At 40.1% G+C, this 20,962-nt stretch overlaps 1 protein-coding gene across 4 annotated transcripts in view; it reads left to right on the forward strand.

Moving 5' to 3' along the window:
• Positions 1–20,962, forward strand: part of LOC105265180 (uncharacterized protein KIAA1522-like) — a 97,737-nt gene that overhangs the window by 51,313 nt on the left and 25,462 nt on the right. For all 4 annotated transcript variants that reach the window (XM_011302545.1, XM_011302546.1, XM_011302544.1 and 1 more), the window contains 3 exons: positions 1,927–2,153; positions 2,219–2,517; positions 3,280–3,557. In XM_011302545.1, the coding sequence (XP_011300847.1) occupies positions 1,927–2,153; positions 2,219–2,517; positions 3,280–3,557 (804 nt within the window). The remainder of the gene's footprint in view (positions 1–1,926; positions 2,154–2,218; positions 2,518–3,279; positions 3,558–20,962) is intronic.

Consider the following 20,962-nt stretch of genomic DNA (forward strand, 5'->3'; position numbering starts at 1 on the left):
AACCAACCAACCAACCAACCAACCAACCAACCAACCAACCAACCAACCAACCAACCAACCAACCAACCAACCAACCAACCAACCAACCAACTATCCAATGTGGAATTTGCAGTACCTAAGGATGGAAATTTCCTTATTCACGAGTACCGCCTCTAATATAGTCTTATTCACGGGTACCGCCTCTGATATAGTTTCCTAACCGCCCCTATGAAAATCGTACTTTAACCTTCGCCATAAGCGCTGCTGATCTCTCCTATAATCTTTGATGACACTTTTTACATGCTGTCTGCCATGACACTTCTCAGACCATGCGTTTTTTACTAAAGGATATATCCTAAAAGTTCACAATTCGCTAGTACCCAACAACACCAACATTTGTTAAAATTTCATTGATACCCTGACTAGCCACCAACAAACATCAAAAGTAAGCGAAGTCATGACAAGAGAAGAGTTGGTCCCAACTAGTTGATGGCGAAAATCGGATTAAACATAATCTTTGTGGGGTTCATACCAGCCGCGTCCCCGGACCCCGGGTATTTCGATTGAATCATTTCTAGTGTTTCGAATTTAAAGCGATTATTAATTATATTATAAATTATAAATAAAAATTTATTATAAATTTATAAATTCATACCTCTAGACGAGAGGAGGAATAAGAAGTCTTGCACATCTACACAAGCACCGATCATGCAAGATGAGATGCCTTGAAGTATACGAATTCAAACCTGAAACCACGGCATGTGAATTACCGAAAATTTCCCTCAAAATTGAATAGGAATCCCAATTTCCAAGAAAAAATCTAGAATTTCGTGCAATAGATTTTTTACCAATTTTCCATGTCCGTTCGGAGTTATTTGGAATAAGTTGATGATGAAAATTCCTAAGAATCGTACCGAAAATATCCACTAAAGATTAGACAAATGTGTCGTTCCAACCCGTTGTTTACACGACGATAGCTCGAATGACCCTGAACCCGTAAATTAGTCTTCATACGCGAGACTGATTTATAGAGTACATACGTTATTATCAAGGCACTGCAGATGTGGATAATACGGATACGACTCTTCAGCATGTCGCTTCCGATACGTTGCATGCAAAACAACGTTTCAAAAAGAGGGTAAAAACAGTTTCAAGTATTCTCGCGTTGTCGACTAGCCCCAACCGGGCCGTGTCAGGAAGAATTCTCTCCCGAGGCGAGAAAGAGATTTACCGCTCGGCGTCACTCGAACGTCCGCGAGAATGAAGAGGGGGAGAATAAAGCGCGCCATCCAAAAAAAGACCAGACGGACTTTTGTTAAAACAGAGTTAAATAAAATGAGATGAGACGGTGGCTGTTGCCTTTCTCAGTGTCACGCTGGGGCTTCACGACGTGTCCGAGTCAGCTCCTTACGCCACGCGCGTTGCCTTCATTACCATATCTCAGATGCAATCTGGATGGGATTAATGTGAATTCAGGCTTTTTTTACATGCTAATGCTTTTTTAAAGTGAGGCTTTTACAACTTGAAAGTAATCTCTTGGCTGATGAACACCTAAAATCCGGACTTTTCTAAAAAAAAAACAAACGGCGGAGGCTAGAGCCAAAAAGGTCCTGAGTCAAGTCTTATTTCAAGTAGAGTTCAATACGAGCTAAAACTGATTTGAATGAAGTGGAGATGGAAATGGGATAGTTGGGATAGTTAAATTAATTAAAATGCAATTATATTCATTTCAATCACTTGATATTCTAGCAAAGTAGAATGAGTCCTCGATTAGAATCAAGTCATTGAAGTGGACTTTTCTGACTCAAGTTGAATAAATTCTTGAATTAAATCGATCTATGCAGATTGGTGGAGACTAAGTCACTCAATTTGAATAAAATAAAAAATCACTCAGAATCACATTTTTTTTGGTTTGAATGACATTCACAAGGACTTTTGCACTGGCAGGTAAAGACGGAACGACTCACGCCCGATAATAACTCAACGTCATCGAGAAGCGTGACGCCGTCATCGTCGAGTCATCCTGGTACACCACCAAATGCCGCTGCCCTTGGTGGACCCGACGGCCCACCGGCGCCCCATCATCTCAAGCACATGGAGCAGATGATGGGAAGGAATTACAGTGACTTCATGAGAAGTCTTGCCGCTAAGTACAACAACGCAAATCCCAACGAGTGTGTATTCAATGATCGAGTTGGCATGTTTTCAACGGGATAACTCACTCGTTATTTTTCCCCAGTTACTTCAGCTCGAGGGGCAACGGGTACCCACCGGGTCTCGATCCCAGGTTTCCAGCTTTTAAGACAGCTGCGACACCCTTTGTCGGGCTGATGGCACCACTTGGAACACCACAACCACCGACTGTACCTACCACGTCACCCTTGTCCGGTAAGGACAAAGAACCTAAGCAGGACACACTATTTGGTAATCCTGTTTTTCCACCGATGCTGGACATGTCCTCGACGCAGGCGTTGCTGCACATGGTCAGGACTGCTAATGCTGCACAAAACGCCGCTGAACTTGAGACTTATCTTAAAGGTAAATAAGTAAATATTAATCATAATAAATAAGAATAAATAATAATCATTAAGTGATTATAATGATTATCAATATAATCATGGTCATCAAGCCATTGTTATCTAAAATCCTGGGAAAAAATACGAGACGATCAGTAAAATTTATTATTTGCGGCGGGAAATTTATTGTACTGTCACGGATTTTTTTCCGAACTAGTGAAACTTACAGTTTTAAATAAAAAGTACGTTAGAGAGCGTAGAGATTACTGAATTTCACGTAAATTTAACGTGATTAGAACTGTACTTTTTATGTATGATTGAGGGGCAAACCTCAAGTGTGAAAGGTCGTTCTATCCCCATCGATACCAATGTCGGACATTTTTAATCCCTCGGTTTCATTGTCAAGAGGAAGTCTCGGCGAAGAGACGACTGTTTATCAAAATTCAACTAGCGATCGAACCCGAGTCTACAAATTGGCATCTTCAACCTTTACAACCACGCCATAGAAATTAGATGTAACAATATTCATGAATTATGTACTTATTGTTTGTGTTATTACAAATATAGATTTTTTGCAATAAAAAAAACCAAATAGAGATTTCGTTAGAGCTAAGTCCCCAGCTTTCTGACTATAACTAAGGGATGGTGATTAAATGTAATTAATATGAAGAGTAGAAATTTTTCAAACATTGAGTATTGGATAATTATAATTAGTTATCATTACTGATATGGAGTTGGAGAAGTCCAGGGGAAGTGAATGAATAAAATGATCTTTGTGATGCAGGTGCGAATAAAAGAGACGCAGGGGTGACGAGTCCTCTGGATCTGTCGTCTCCGGGGGGCTTTGCCCCTCGCAAAAAACCGAGACCAGAAACACGACGATCGGGTAGTGTGTCACCCAAGCCAAAAGCAACTCCTCGACCGAGCACACCTCCACCAGTCAGATGTCCCTCACTCTGCGGTCACATGCCCTGCGGCGACGGCCAAGCTGTCAACCGCTGGACCATCGAGGACGTCGTTAACTACGTGTCCTCCATCGATATCTGCGCCGAATATGCACAGGTAAGAGGACCCATTTTCCTTTTTGCCAGGCTTTATTATTCCAGCTGTGCTCCCCTTTAAACGTTGCGATTTGTCTTATTTTCACTTACGTGCGTCTGTCTTATTGACGATTGACAGCTTTTTCTCAACGGACAGCGCCATACTGCGAATTCAAATTGGATTCAATTAGTTTATCGTCTGTCTTACAATGGCATTACCATTAAATTACAAAAAAAACATTTTGTATTCGGCCGTTTTGGAATAGTCTAATTAGAGGACTACGGGATGTTGTTGTTGAGAAAACTTCAGGATTCTCTCACTTGAAAGTTGAAGCCCGGGTTTGTAATAACGCAGAGTAATGTTGAAATTTGATGAGCGATTAGTCTGCTCGGCCCTTGAATTTCTCGTAACCTGTCCCCGTGGCACCAGCCCAAAGATTCCTCGGATAAGGGCCTCAGGAACAGCGAAACAAGTGGCGAGGGAACCCGAGGATTCGTGTCCCGTCTACCCCTGGCAATTAACTATTGACCCACAACCGGCCCCATAATTAGTCATAGCCTAACGATCGCACCGGGTATCTCAAGAAGCCCAAACAATCTCCAGATAGCAGCCACCGATATCCACCGGGTGATGGAGACACCCACGTTGGAGCTTATAACGGTGATTATCTAGTTCCACAAAATCCAAAAAATAAACAAAACAAATATCTTCGAAACAGAGTCACGCGTGCCTTTGATTTGCATTTTGCACCCGAATACCGATCGTGAATTCTGATCGAGTCGCACCTCAACTATTTGCTAAATTATCCCGTAGGATTGGAATCTCAAACTCGTTTGGCAACACTCGAACAAATCACTAAAAGTTATTTTACAAATAAAAGACGAGAAAAAAAGAATGTCAAGGAAAGTGTTTTTTAACACTTGAATGAATCGACGAGGGAATTCTTGCTACCGATAATGAAATATTCATAGTTTACATACACAGGTGTGCATATTTCTCGGTGAAACAATTAACGTACATTTTTCGAAATAAAAAACCATTCGCTCCACGTTGCAAGTTTATTACAAACATTTTATGATCATGAATTCGGACTCGATTTCGAGATTAGAAAATATAAAAAAGGAATAGATCGAATGTCCTAACTCTAGATGATATTGCACTAGAAATAAATAGTAGGTTGTAAAATTATACGAGAAAATACGTGGGATACTGAGAATGGCAACAGGGAATCGAGAGGGAAATATATTTTTTCAAAATGAACTCGACCCTTTTTTTCTTGTCATTGTTATTGCTGGGTAGCACTGATAAGAGGAGTAACCGTATGCAAATGAGCTGATGGCAAATTTACACCCGTATCGTAGACAATTCTCCAAACAAGATTCACGTAGAATAAAATCGTTCGGCATTTGCTGGTGTCCATAAAAGAGAGGGAATTTAGAAGATAGAATATGAGAAACCACTGGAACGGAGGCGCGTACATATAGAAAACCCAATGAACGTGAGCGATGGCTCGGATACGACGGACTCACGTTCTCGATCGAGCGTGATGTCGAGCGGAGGGTCGAGAGTTCCTCGCAATTCTCTCTTTTCTCCCCTTCCCCCTGTTTTTTTATCATTTGTGATGCCCCCCAACATCATCCAGATTCTTCACGTGTATGATCGCAGACGCAATGTGAATCCGAAGGAAAAACGCACCAGTGGTCCGCCGATTGACATTCGATGACGGTCATCTATACCCGAAGGGTCATTCGGTCCTGAAATTATGAGAAATCACATAAAATCTGTGGAGTCGTATGATTTTATCGATTTCAAGTCATTTCATGTGAAATAACTTCTCTCTTGACCATTCTAAGCAAAGGTTTTTGCAGTGGAAAAAAAGCAGAACAAAACGCGACTCTGTTGCATTCCAACATCTTGGAAATCAATCGATATTTTTCGAGAATCTCCCAAGTCGCTGTTGAAGGTGTATAGTTCTGTGTATAGGTTTATACCGATTCTAACATTTGTTCTTAATTTTGTTCACTTCCCTGGTTGCTATTGCGCAAATGATGAAATCGAAAATTTGAGATCAATTGAAATCATGGCATCGGGAGAAAAACCGCTTAAAATCACTTTAAATCATTTTAAATCATGAAATCGGTAGAAAAACCTCCTGAAATCACTTAAAATCATTCGAAATCATGAAATCGGGAGAAAAACCTCCTGAAATCACTTGAAATCGCATGAAATCAATTATTCCCGGAAATCGTTTGAAATTATTTTCAAATCACGTGAAATCGACAATCATTGTGTCACGATATTCGACTATACCAGAAAAATCCCTTGCATTTTCAATAATCATAAAAATCAGGGTTTTCACTACAAAAATATAGATGAATTATCTGATAATTTGTCCTAATATCCCCTTATTGATATTTAAGTTTACCTTAAATTCAACAGAAATATTGTGAGGCAAAATGTGAGGGTCAAGCTGCAAGTAACTTTTTTTGGCAGAATAGTACTAATCAGCGAGCTCAAAGTGAAGGTATAATTATTTTTGGTGAAATGTCGTGAGGCGAATTCAGGGTGAGGCATAAAAAGGGGATTGAGTGTGAGAAATCGTAGGGGTCAATGGCGACGCATTTGGGTTAAAATTGGAGGTCAAATTGTTATAGGTACTGATCCAATTGACCTTCAATTTAATCAATAACATTGACTGCCATGATCTACTCTCATTGTTTTGTTTGAATGTTACGCATCAAATAAAGTTCTACTAGTCATATTGTCTCAATGATCATATTTATGATCATTCTGAATTGTTGAAGGTGAATAACTCAAATGTTGGGTGAAAATTGGGGGTGAAAACTAGTCGTCAAATATTACGTAGAAAAATGGCAACCACCTGTGCACTTGGTCACGGAGAAAGTACTACACGTGGCCTTTGGGCTAATTATCTCAACAGTTCACCGGACACCAGGCAATTTCAATTGAATGCTATCAAATACACAAACTCTGGATCTTCACTTGCATTCTTAAGAATCGATAGACAAACAGTAAACTTTCTAGCCTCGCATTTCGCATGCTGAATAAGTACATACAGAGTTGAATCGACTTGTTGGTGCCTTTCAATGAGAGATGTTGATTTTCTTTAGTTTAAATTCATGGAGACAGTCGCACGCACGCACCTCAGATCACACTAATTGATTACCTCCTCAATACAATTTTTATTTCAGCCTCGAGATATGCGAGAATGCGATTATCAGGAATTATTCATGATGACGTAATGACGAAACGGGGTAATAATTAATTGGAAAGAGTGATTGATGCAATCACTCGGGTCGGGGGGTCGGATGGTTCAGGCTGATGGGGCCTCACGTGTGATGAGTGAAATCAATTTCGCCTGCACGACCCCCCTCGAGGGTAAGGGAGGGGGCAATTATTTCGAAATACAACAGCCGTAATCATGGGATTAGAACATGAGAACAACGAATTTCCTCGTTATGGTGCGCATTATTGCGGATTGATGATTTATCAATCATCCTGGGTGATTCTCAACGCGTTACGCGTTAACACGCGAACAGGAGGGAGTCAAAACGCGGGGTCAACCACGGGGCAAGTTATGGATAGAAAGCCGTTGGTTAACTGCGTAGTTGAAGCGAATGAATTTGGTCTGAATTATCAAGTGATTGATGGGTTGTGAGCACTTACTCGCACTTTCTGGCGACTAGTAGAAAATTAGTCCTGACATTTCCAGCAGAGAAACTTGTTCTTGAAATTTCTCACATTCATATATTAACAGGAAATTTGTCTGAATTCCGCTAGTCCTTATGACAATTCAATATATCAAATATCTCAAACATTACGTAATTATTTCATGAGAATAATCTTTTCGTTCATTATAATTTCGGAAATTTTATCAATTGTTCATGATTATTGTTAATTATTATTGGGGGAACAAGTGGGTTTGCGGGAGGAATTCGAATGGGGAAGGTAGAGTGGATAAATAGTAATGGTACATCTCCATCGTCATGAATATATCTGAGAGATGGAATGATCTAAATTCACGACTTGAGTTTGAAGTCTAACATTTCCGAAAGGGGCCCAGAGTACCCCCTTGTTACCATAAGTTACACCTACACACTCGTCAAGTCTGAATTGTGCACCGGGGGAATATATCCATGCCAAGAGGGATACATTTGCTATTACTTTTACCTCCGCTTGCATAACCCCCCATCCTCCGGAGCAATCCATGATCCAATTGCTGAACGTCTCTGGTGGTCTTCCTGGATTTATAACGCATGGTGGCACCGGGATTTCGCTTAATGAAGACAGCTTATCGGATTACTATTGTCGGGAGTCGTTAGCGGGTGCACCAAAAGCTCTGTTCAATATGCCATTTTTACTCAGCCACTGACGCAGATCGATTTGTTTCAATGAGATGGCCATTTGAATACAATGGACTGAAACAATCGGGAGATGATGTTCTGATTGAATTCTGCGGGGATTAATTCAGGATTCACTAGCTGCAGGCGGTGGTTCGAGTCCGGTGTAAATCAACCGGTTGAAAGCAATTATCAATCAATTCATCAGCTAGTCAATCTACATAATTACGTTATTGAATTTTCATAGAGAATTCGTTAAAGATTCAAAGAAATTGCCGGATCTTTCAGAACAGAAGTGTAAATAAATCTTATCACGATTTGGGGTTGTGAAAAATTCAATTAAAAAATTGCAATTGAAGTTTCAACATTGTATTAGTGATTGTCGATGAAAGAAAATTTTTATGGAATTGACATGCCTGTTGGGTTTCATCATCGAGCGTTAGCTTCAGCGAATGGAGAAATTGAAATCTGATACGAGTGATTTGTCTTCAGGAGTTGATTCTCGGTGATTTCGAAAAATTTAATGAGGCTTAATGAGTGCTAATTTTACGATGAGCTGACTGCGTTATCGGGGTAAAAATTGAGACGTCCGCGTGAAAATTCAGGCGATGATCGAGGCGCGCATAGTTTGCTCATTAGTTACGGCAACTTCTCCCTAGTTTGAATATTCATGAATAAAAAGTCGCGCGTGCGGGATATACGAGGGACTTTACGACCCGTTAAAAACCGGATGTGCAGTCTGTTTTCAGGGCTTGTCAACTGCCAAAATTGTCATCAAGCTCAATGAAATTAGCATGGGAAATAATTGGCGCAATAAAAATAAAGATTATAAATTAAAATTTCCCCTGGCGTTGAATTAAAAAAAAAATAACGCATTTGACTAAAAATATCTATTTTATTGGTGAGAAGTCCACAAAGAAATTATAATTTTCATCGAAATAATACAATTATATCATTGTATTGAGTAATTGGAGGTTTCACGGGGCTGATTCATGCTCTGGGGGGCTTATTAAAATAAATTTGACAGCGATTTGTTCATGAATGGCGTAGCTTTCTCATTGAAAATGCCAGGCCATTAGATCCGCGCCCGTTATTGCCTTATAAACTGGCGAAAAAAGAAAAACTGTATCATGAGGCTGAGGAAGTCTAGCACGTCCGCGCGAATTTCACCTCCGGGATAGCGGCGAAAGGGGAATGAAGGAAGGTGGTAGAAAGTTTTGATACGTGGAAGGGTGTTGAGGTCGGCTATTTAAGGGGGAATCATTACTGCTGATTTTTTTTTCAATTTCCATGGAAAATATGACCGTAATTGTCATTAAAACTGGAGAGTTATCAGTAAAAATCATTGACTAATTCAAGATCACCAATTCTATTGTTGAATCAATCACTTAATTACGATCAAGTACTCATCAATTTATAATTAATAATAATATAGAATATTTGTAGTGGTAATTAAAGATGAATCATCAAGAATATTGAAATTAAAAAATGTACGCTAAATTATTCATGCCAAATGATTATAATTTTGATAGGCTTTTGTCGATAGGTAAAGTTATCGATTTATTTATTCCGCTATCCCGATTTCGATTAATCGTCGTGAATAGTCGAACAACCGTTTGCCGATTCTCCGATCAAATGAAAAACTGACAAATCGTTCTGAACATTCCTAATCTCCCATCAGTTCATCAATTAAATTGAAACAACTCGGGGACATGTCACCCCGTAAACACAGATATTCATTCGGAAGAAATTCCTGAGCCATTGGAATTGAGAGAAAGCCTAGCATTCACTTTAATCACGAGATAGTGCGCGAAAAAATATAATTTAATACGTCGTATATCACTGGTTCCCTATAAAATCAGGCATCGGCCAGGATAAAAATGTTGACTACGCGATAATGTTCTCACACCTGGAGAAATCCGAGTGAAAAAGTGAGGGGTGGAATCGATCCCAATCTCTCATAATTGATACTCCGTGTGTCATCGTAAACCGCTTGATTTCGTTATTTCTGTGGGAATATTCGGAATGATTTACACTGGCTCGATTAATTAACGGGTGCCGACCAATCAGAACGAGATCAACAGCTGATTTATTTCCTCCAAAGACAAAAATCAATTTCTTTTTCGCCAACGTTCAGCACTTTTTACTCATGAGTTATTACACCCAGAAAAAATGTCAAATCAATCCTCTGTAAATATAAAATAGCCATTTTTTTCATTTAATACCAATTGAATCACTTGAATGATCTGAATTTAATTATAATAATTGCATCTTTGAAATTAAAGATTTTAAATGAAGATTTGAATGATATATTTTCACTATATTTCAACCGTATGATGAAATATTATTAACATGTCATATTATTATTATTATATTAATTATGGAAAGTATTAGATTTTTCTTCGAGTTCTGGTGGTTGTATCCTGGCATTTGCCTTCATATTTCAACAATGAATCAAATGATAATTATAACGCGCAATCCTCTTGAGGTAATTACCTGACCGGTTTAATGCACTGGAAGAACAATTCAGTATTCCAAGCTCATGTCTTGATGAATGCAGCCCTCGTGATCCTCCCCTGGGGTCGTGCAAAGACTTGTGACAGATCTGGGTTGCTCTTCTCTATCCACACCAGCCGTCTTCAGTTGCATCATCGACTCTTGCTAACCGATTTCTCACGAAATCGTACCCCAAATGCATCGCTGGGAGTCAGCATTTTTCTGAATCCACTTTCTCCGGTCTTGCAGTCAATTGAATTCACTTCCGCTTGTTTTAGATATGCGAGATGTTGCAAAGTTGTGAATAAAACATTCAATGTTTGCACACGGAAAATAATATATATCTATATGAATTATTAAAAAATATCTATATAATGAGAATTGATTATTATGTATATTATAAAAAATTATATAAAATTCAAGTATTTATCTCAATTTTATATAATATTCTTACAATATATAGTTTTAGAAATAAAAATAATATAACAGTAATTGTGTAATTGATATTACAAATATTGTTATTACATACTGTATCTAGTTTACACCTGAGTATGTTTATTTCAAAGGAATCTTGATGAATACTTCCTGTGAAATTCCTCTGAATTCCCAATTACCTGAGTTCTACTTCAACTTCAATTATGCACGTTCACTAAACTTCTCATTCATCATGAAAATTTACCATCAAATACAATTCCATTTCTCAATTCCATGCGCACCTGAAAAATGAGAATTCCTTGATTATCGAAGGGATTAATTGATTCATCAATGAAAAGTTGTCCACAAATTTAGTTTCAGTTGTTGATAATTCCGCTTTTCCGCTTTTTCAATTATAATTATCCAAGGTATTGGTCTCGACATTTGATGAATATATCCGATGAGGATTGCCATAAATAAGGAGGTTAGACCAGTCTGATGATCAAGTCCCCCATTTGTTTCCTGCTCTGATGACGTGAAGGGTGATGGGGAGGGGCAGTGAGGGGGGGGATTAATTATCATTGGCCACCGTGAGTGGAATGAGATCGTGGCTGTTAATACGTTGAGGCCAGCCTCCGACCCAGTTCTGTCGCCACCGAAGCTTCGCCATCGAGAAAACCAGTCCCGGGAAAGGCCCATCCCGAACGGAAATGAAGACGAAGGATCCAAGTACGAATAAAAAAAAAAGGCCAACCACCTGAAACAAAACGAAATGAAGAAGTGCAGCCGGGGTCGAGTTTCGCGGGCTCTCAATGGCCACAATCGCCCCTAACCTACTCGAGTTTCTCGACTGCTCGAGAAATCATTAATCCTACTGGGAATCTGGTGATCACGCGTGTTTTGATCGTAACGAGGCATAGAAAACCCGCGACGGGGCAAAATTTTGTCGTAAAAACAAACTCGAGTGAAACAATCCCGTGGGTTTGAGACACGTGCAATGTCTTTGAAGACATGTGAAGGCCTTTTAACGATGCCCATTAGAGCGCTACAGAGCTGGTGAACGCATACGAATGCAACGAATCATACCAAAACTGCTGGTTCAATTTAAAAATACGAGACAACTTCATGGAGTTTGCATGTAGATTGACTGCTCCACCGTCGGCTTTTCGATATCAGGCAATATGTCTTCCTGACTCTTCGGCTAATGCCAAAGGGCGACTGCTTGTCTGATTGCTCTCTGAAAACTACACGGGAAAAAATAAATACTCTGAAAAAACAAGAAGAAGAAATATTGCAAATTCCCAGTAATCAGCAGTAATCCTTATTTAGAGAGTAATCCAACTGGAGAATAGAGTATTGATTGATTTTCCGAGGCTCTGATCAGAAAATTGATGGAATATTCAATTTTTCCGTGACAAGTTCTCCAAAAATTTGTGCTAATATATTATAAGTATTTTTTTGGTGTTTGAGTGGAGAAAATATTGAGTGAAATAGTAAATTTTTGAAATTTGGAGGATCTGGTAAATATACTGGTGAAATCGAGAGAGATAAAGACGCAATTGGCGCGGAGATGGCTGTATGACGTTAAAACCTCTCGGCATCGGGGCTTTGGAGTTTTTATCCCCCGAACGAAAATAAAGTAAAACTGAAAAGTCTTTTTGCGGTGCGCTCGCTCACGTTTGGCTTGACTGACATCGACCCTTTATGGCAAACGTGTGCGCTCTCTTCGTTTGGACTTTCCAAGACTTCAGATATGCCTTCCCCGGGCTGCGAGTCCCACGAACCGCCGGAATTGATGCGACTTAACGAGACGATGATGGACCTCAGGGAAAAGAGAGACAGCCAACATTTACGATGGTTATTTTACCCAGGATGGATAACCACCGGTATATCCTTGCGATAGAAATCAGGCGAGATGAACACATTCGTGTATTGAGTCGACTCACCGAGACGTAATTCAACCTGTTGGGAATAAAGGATCGAGTCATGATGGAGACCCACCCAGTGACTCTATGAAGCCATTTGGGACGGAAAATTTTGCAACATTCCATGATCGAGACTTCTCAGCCTGAGCCCTCCATTTCGCCATTTATATTATGCCAGGTTATCCGACTAGCCTCTCGGTTTCACCTTAACTGCGCGGACTATTGTACCACCACGATTTTCATATGAAAATGTATGCGGAGAGGCCACACCAATAGATAATATCACTTGTACACGACATATACTTCGGGTTTACCTGTCGCATTCACCCACTGGGGATTATCTCCTGTTGTATCGGTTTATTCGTTGACAAAAGTCTAGGTGACTTCATTTCAGATCATTGCTGATGCAGCATCCTCATTCACGGAGAGAAACATGTAATTCTGGAGCTTTATGTCATTTAGAACATAATTTAGCTATCACAGGGATTTTATTTTGTGTAAGGCTAAATTTGTGCAATTCGTTTCAATTTCAAGGAAAATAAGATTTACGGAAAAAAAATCATTTTTTACAATATAATATAAATAAATAATATAATTTTTCTCTACATATTTAGGTTTCATTGATATTTTACCTTTATCTGTCGTAAAAATAGAGAACTTATTTTAGTTAGGGAAATGTTTAATTAACATCTGTAAAATATATTTATGTATATATACAATATATATCTGATTATTTTTTTTAAATCATTGCGAGAATTGAAAAATGGTGATGACAGTTTTCGTTACATTTGAATTTTTTGGAAGAAAGATCGAATTAAATTTCTATTATATAACTTTTGAGAAATGTTGGAGGAAAAAAAATGGAAAAAGTGTGGGAGTGCTATCTCTAAACGATGCTGAATCACTTGACGCGCGTTATAATGGCAGTACAAGCTCCCCCATTACCTCATTGTGTTTATACTAATGATCTCGAAATAGCGGTTGATACATACCCATCACCATTGGAAACCTAAATAATTCCGATGCTCTGTCTCTAATTCCCGTGTGTTACCAGAACTGTTAGCCATCATTGCTGGTTCTGTATTAAACCCGAGAAAGTATAAGCGTGGCGCGAGCGAAGAGAACTCGTGCCCCCAGCTCAAAGGCTCATAAATCTCCGGCACACTCGAGGTGAAGAGACGTATCTTTCTTTTCTCCATTCGTTTCATACACTATTTCTCCGTCTTCCCCAGAGCCCATTATGACACAGTGCAACGTTGATATCGTGTGGGAGGTCGTATCAACCAACTCATGACATATTTCGAGGTGAGGCAGAGGCTCCATTCAATCCTCGATGGAAAAAGGATTCGATATTGAAATCCCCTGGGCCGGTAGCGCACAGCATGTCGATTGACTGATCGTCCTGATAGGACAGATAGTCTTGGAAATGATAATAAAGTGAACGCCGTGGAGTGATCAATCTGATAATCCAGAGCCATCGGTTATGAGGGACCTCTTCACTCGCTTCCTTTACTTTGATGAATCAATTGTCATTTGCTCAATAGTCTGTTCATTTTTTGTTACTTATTTCACACTCTATTTTATTTTCATTACCTACACATTAATTCTATGAAATCTTCGAATACAATCACCAATTTTTTGCTCAATTAAAAATCATTGGTTTACCATTAAATAAAATCGCAAAAATTTATAAGTGGTAACTAAATCTTAAATTAGTTGGGACTTCAGATAAATATTATACTTTTCCCTCTAAATTTAAAAAACAATATTCTAATAATCGGAGAATATAGTTCGTTAAGTATTGGAAATTAAATCTGTTCATTTTATCCCATTCGTCAACAATTGAAAGACCTCACGAAATTGGAAAATTCAATTGATAAATTTAGTATAGTTTACACTAGAAATCTGTAGAGCTAAGATATGTAACCGAAAACGTTGACGTTACACCTTTTTTTCACGCGAAAATAAAAAATGATTTTTTCGTATTCCATCGAGCGGTGGAATGGCGTCACGTAGTGCACGAGATTCGCGCGGTGCCTTTTACATGTTTTTCCTTATTGCAAACGCCGAGTCGAGGCTTATCTGGGGATCTGCAGAGGCTAGGAGATCGGTTCTAGTGTTAGTTTATGATAGAGGATAACATCAGTTGAAGATTCCGCCGCTAAGTTGACGGGATGGCGACGTTTTCGAAAAATATGCACCAGAAATCTAGATCTTACCGATCAATTCCATCCAATGGCTTCTCCTCCTTTGACAGCTGAATCAATTGAATTATTCCCGATTCCTCCCTCTTCAAAACTTCATCTTGAATTTAGGACTTATTTCAATCATACAATGAAGTAAATACTTCCAATCTTTATCGAGACTGAATCTAAAAAAATGAAGAATCAATCACTGAAAATCGAATCTCTATTTTGTTAGTGCGAATGATCCGTGTGACTAGAGACTCTTCAGATGAACCTCAACAAAACCATGTAATTTACTTTCATCTAATGATCTCCGCCCCCATCGAGTCGATTATTTCCGACGTAGACCTAATATTATTATTACTCCCGAGAAAGCCCGAGCTGAATGCCTCCCCCTCCGAAATAGCCCGAATTCCTGAGCATTTGAAAGATTGAAATTTTGGTAATTGCCCCAAAGATTCGTGGCCCGAGGAAAAGTTGAAGTTCCCGCAATTTTCAAGAATAAAATTCCCAAAATGCGAGAGGCCCTAGACATACCTCCTGGCTAAAAAGCCCTCTGCAGCAAAAGAAAGAGGTGAAATGACTCAGGCTCTTATCTAAAACGGTGGAGATCATCGATTTGCTGCAGTTTCCAAAAATAAATCACGCAAACGGTGATCATTAGGAGCACCTCGGGGTGTTGGGAGGGCATAGAAAGAGGTTTTATACTGAGGAGGACAGGCTCTACTGGAGGATTTGTGCCTCGAGCGAATTATTCAGTCAACGTATACGGGTAGGCCTGGTAGTTAGCCAACCCACGATTTGCCATACCTCGTGTATTCAAAACTCGTTTGGAGGTTGCATCGATAGTACTGGAGGTCGTTACCTACTTCTTCTCACATTACTTCATTAAAAAACGCACTCCAAACAAAGATTAGGGAAAAAAATTGCTTTAAAGTCGGAAAACTTCCAGCCTACAATAGTTCGCCCAGTTTTTCAAAAGTCAAGTGACCAAAATGGTCTAGGTCTAATCAGCACACAATAATTTAATGCAAAAAAACATTCAATCATTGAAGAATGCCAATCAAGAAAATGAATCGTTTCATTTGGAATTCGTCTGTAATGAATTACATAAGATAATTGAAAGAAATTAGGAAAAATTGGAAAAAAGATAATGATTGATGATTAATTATAATTTTATGCTGTACGCGATGCCATATAAGTATTCCATGACATCTGTATTATCATCGATTTATCGATTATCATATTCATCAGATTATATGGAAAATGTTCTCAGTACGAGGCTGAATGTGTTGACGTTTCTAAGAAAAGAAACGAACAATACGATTCAATCAAATTAATTTGTAATTTTTTATGATTTTTATATTTCTATTTTATTTTTTTATGTTCTGATGAATTTATATAACAGTAAAATTATGATGTGGTGAATCTGTTCATGTTTAATTAGCCACGAGTTTAATTAATGTATTAAGATGGAATTACATTTTATTATTTAGTCCTGTCACCGACTAGAAGACCAGAAGACTCTCTTCAGAACTAATCTTTTTTAAAAATGTATTTGCAATGTTCACGATCGAACCAGCAAGAAATAATATGCGTTAAAAAACCTTGAACCAATTTGACCTTGAAAACATTCCAATGAGTAATCATCACCAAAATTTAAAATAGTTTTTACCCCGGAGGTTGAACAACATTCCGCCACCGGAGGCGTCTCAAAAATACAGCAACCAAATCCTCATCTTTTCAATCTCCCCAGAAAAACCCCAACATGCACCATCTCCAAAGAATCCTTAACCTTGCAACCAATATTTACCACGAGGCACTACTCACCTAAGTACAGTCGCCGTAGCAACAAGACCGTGTCCGGTCGAATGCCGCCGCCGGGGACAATTACGCAGATGTGTGGTCGACTCGACCTGAACCATTGAAAAATAAAAAGTAAAAAGTAAAAAAAAAGAAAGAAAAATAAAGAAAAAAAAGCGAGGGGAGTCCAAGAGTAGAAATACTCCTCAATGTCCCAGAACACGTGAGCCCATACGCATTCATCATATAAAGCCATTCCCGTATTCAAGAGCATGTTACCAAAGGCGTACCAAGAATGAAGCCAAAGTGTAGAGCATAAAACAGGGATGAGGCATTGGAATTAGTATGCACTCGCGTGCGAGAGAGTGCACGGTGTGGATGAAGCGTCGGGTAATTGTGCGCGCGAACTCGACCGCTTCCCCCTGCACCGACAGCATCCAATTTTTTCCCTCATTCTTATCTTTTTGCCCCCCTCCCCCCTCTTTTCATTTATGCACCTCGTGGATCCACGGTATATGCGTGTGTGGCACGAGTGATTACAGAGCGCGAGCCTCTGGTTGCCCCCGGCGCGTGCGTCCATACGTCTGCCCATCCATACACTCCTCTTCACCTCGCTATTCTCCATTCCAAGAAGCTCAACATGCTGCGAGGCACGTTTGATACTTTGGTGTCGAGCTTTCCAAAACAACTCTAAATAACTCGTCTCCTTTGGGCCTCGGGGAAGCCCAATTGCACCGGCCAACAGATGGCGTCAAGGCTTTTGGAGATTATTAAAATGTTCAGGTTTTGAAGCAGAGGTGAGGTTATCTATGAGTCGTCACAAAAATCCATCAATTCTTCGCAAAACATCGGATTTCCGTTCGACAAATATTGAAATGCCGAACGCGCGATTTCGTCACATAGAAATCGGGGAATCCCCGCCTGCACTCTGTCGGTAACACGACGTTTTTTGGCATTAAATGTGATTTAAAATAACCAATCTTCGTGAATTGATACATTTCAATATCATGTCGTAAAGTTATTTGGATTTAATTATGCATATTATATTCGTGTTTTTTCTTAACTGCCCCATTAATAAATAATAGAGTAGAGAATAAAGAATGCATTAGTCATCCCAGATCCAGGCCCAGATTAAAAAGACACTATAAAAACAAAAATTCCAGGGAGACCATTTTATTTTCATTTACATTGGAATGGAGCGATAAAAACCGCGAGAAAGTCCGGGGCAAAAAATGGCGAATAAAACGACGTTCCCCCGGCCGTTGTCATCCGTTTACGCACGGATGCCCCGATCATACCGTCCACGCTTGTACTCCGCATCATCATTACGCCGATCTACATCTACATTGTCATTAGAGGTGTACCCCAGCGCCCAGTTATGCCCATTCCTCCTCGACCAGCCACCTGCAACCCGCCATGAGGCCCTCAGTATGGACACGAGGTGGTGCAACAGCCAAAGAAACGGATGTGGCGTCCTCTTCAGGCCCTCCGGCCCTCAAGCTTCGACTACGCCAATCAAAATCACTGTTATTACGTCGTCGATTCCTTCCCCCTCCCCCAGCCCAGGGGTCCACGCATCGCTTCGCACAAGTGTGCAATATTTATCATTTTTTTCGAGCCACGCATTACTCCTTTTTTTTCTTCATTTCTCTCGTTCATCTCTCATTCTTTTTTCACGGTATTTCCTGATTTAACGCACTGTCGCATCCGTTCCTCACGGCTGCATCCTGTGACGTCAATTCGTCGTAGAAATATTCCCGATGACCTTGGATTTGACCGCAGGCTGCTGCTCGTTGTTTGAATTTTCAATAGAGTAATTACGTGATTCAATAATTGACGTCGTATTTATGAGGGTATCGGTGTATGGATTAGCGCTGTGATGAGACCCAGTTGGTGTCTTCTGGTCTCAGACAATGGGGGCCTTGGAAAACAATGGAGGTTACCCAGAGTACTGAGGATTATAAACAATGCCCCCTTAGAGTGAGAGAAGAAAGGCCCACGGACTCGGGGGAAACACTGATAGGGTCACACTCCGGGGTCACAGCCTGTGAGAGCTCTCATGACTCTTCTTACCTCCGTCCTTCCCCCAGCTGTTTTTCTCTCCATTTTTCTCCAGTGAATGTGAATATTCACCTAACAATACGACAGTATTCTCCCGTTTCTGTCGGCGGGAGTGAGATTTTTATACTTGACTTTCACGGTTTCGCTGGACTAGAAATATCAAGTCATGCGTCGTCACCTATCCACCGGGCGGCCATTTCACGTGCGCGAAGATCAAAATGGCAGTTACTGCACCCGGGAAAATTTGAAAAATTTGACAACTCTCGAGTCTTTCAATGATTTGTTCCCCTCATTATTTTCGTTTTACTCAATTTTCATCGGATAATTCGACTATCTCGAGATCTTCAGTGACTCCAGTTTTCTCGTCAAATTGTGTACACCCAGGGTATCGGCGTGCAGGCCGCGGGGGCCTCGCGCACAAGAGGTCATACCGCCGGGGTCAGGTAATGACGGGCCCGAACACCACTGCAATCACGTGAAGGCGCACGCCACGTGGCTACGAATCATCGTATTTACGGAGAGTATCAAGCAAAAGGAGCTGAGAGGGAATTTTTCACCCAAAATATTTCATCTCATCCCGAAGTTTCCATTCTACCCCGTGCCGTAAAACCATGGGGGACCAAAACATGTGCCGCTAAAGGATATTCCAAGATGAGATTTTGTAATTGAATCGTGCAATGAAATTAACAATTTACCGTTGGATCATTCCCGGTGGAGGACAAAAGGTGTAATGATGCGCTGGAGGTCAGGTGAAACGAATCGAGCGAAATATAGAATTGTTATTGTAAAGGTGAATGGTGTCATGGAAGTAAATGGACTCGGTGGAGATGTGATAAGAGGAAGGCGATCCTCGTCGTGTTGAGTCACTCATTTGTAATTAACATCGCAACATGCCAACGGGGGATGAATTTCGTAGACGACAATTTCCAATAAATTACGTCCATCGCGTCACTCCATGTTTCGATAATATTCTCACTATTTCCAATATTCCCTGGCCATTCAGCTGTCAATCACGATATGCGGGAAAATCTGGTGATTGAAATGAATTATTAATACCACGCAGGCTTACAAACCGTTTGATTAGTCTCACTTGCCCCAGCATCGACTTCCATCATCGAAAACGACAATAATCTCTCATGTACGGTATTCCCTCTTCATTCCACAGCAATTATCGCGAAGGTAGCGCCCAATTATAATCATTATACCGGACTCATTATCTCCGCAACTAATCGCGAATGCATTATTCATAAACAGAACAGAAGTAACGCTTCGGGGCATTAAACGTATATCTCTGTGCCACGTGATACGGCGGATCGGGGCTGAAGTTGCTGCATTGTGCGGTACCAGTTTATCCAGTATTTTTGGTATTTTTTCGGCGTCGAGGGTTTGCTGGGGTGGACAATTAATTATGGGTAGTCATATCGCACCGGTGAGGTTATTTACGAGCAATGCGACACTTCTATCCGTTGCACTATCAGCCGGACCGTTTGAAAAGCCCGTTTTCAACCTGCAACACCGGATATTTTCCATCACGAGGCGATCTTATCAATTTTATTAACCGAATCATTTTATTGATATTCTCCACCATGTATTTTTATAAAAGCAATTACAAACGAAGGAATCATCCAAAAAATCTTCATGCACTAAGTTGAAAAATCTCTCTCAATCAAGTTTAACTCCATTTAGCAAATCGATATCATATCTTTTTTTCGGAAGGTTGATCATTCTACATCCCAATTTTCTTCGAAAAAAGTGGACTTGTATCACCACATTGGTCCGAGTAATCACAGAAAATCTCATGCCACGAAAAACGCAACGGAAGTTGCGCAGGCGACTCCTGTGCCTGGAGGGAACGCCACGCCCACACTCTTGCGCATGCGCAGTACCACGGTCGATTGAAATGTCTCGGAAACCATTGACAAGTCCAGTGACAAATGTAGAAAATTTCGTAATCAATAAAATGGCGTTCATCCCACATTACAGAACTCTAAGGTCTTAACCTACTTACGCAAACAAACGATAACATCTCAAGAATCGTCAGTACAAAGTACAATTGGAAGTACGAGTAAAAAACAACTCTTTCATCCTTAAAAAAAACATCGATTTAGCGGTACGTGGCTCGGCGTCTCCTGAATTGCCATCGAGATATTTCAAGTGAGAGTCGTACGTTTCATTGGAAA

The sequence above is a fragment of the Fopius arisanus genome, unplaced genomic scaffold (assembly GCF_000806365.1).
Source record: "Fopius arisanus strain USDA-PBARC FA_bdor unplaced genomic scaffold, ASM80636v1 scaffold00028, whole genome shotgun sequence".
In the NCBI taxonomy this organism is placed as follows: domain Eukaryota; kingdom Metazoa; phylum Arthropoda; class Insecta; order Hymenoptera; family Braconidae; genus Fopius; species Fopius arisanus.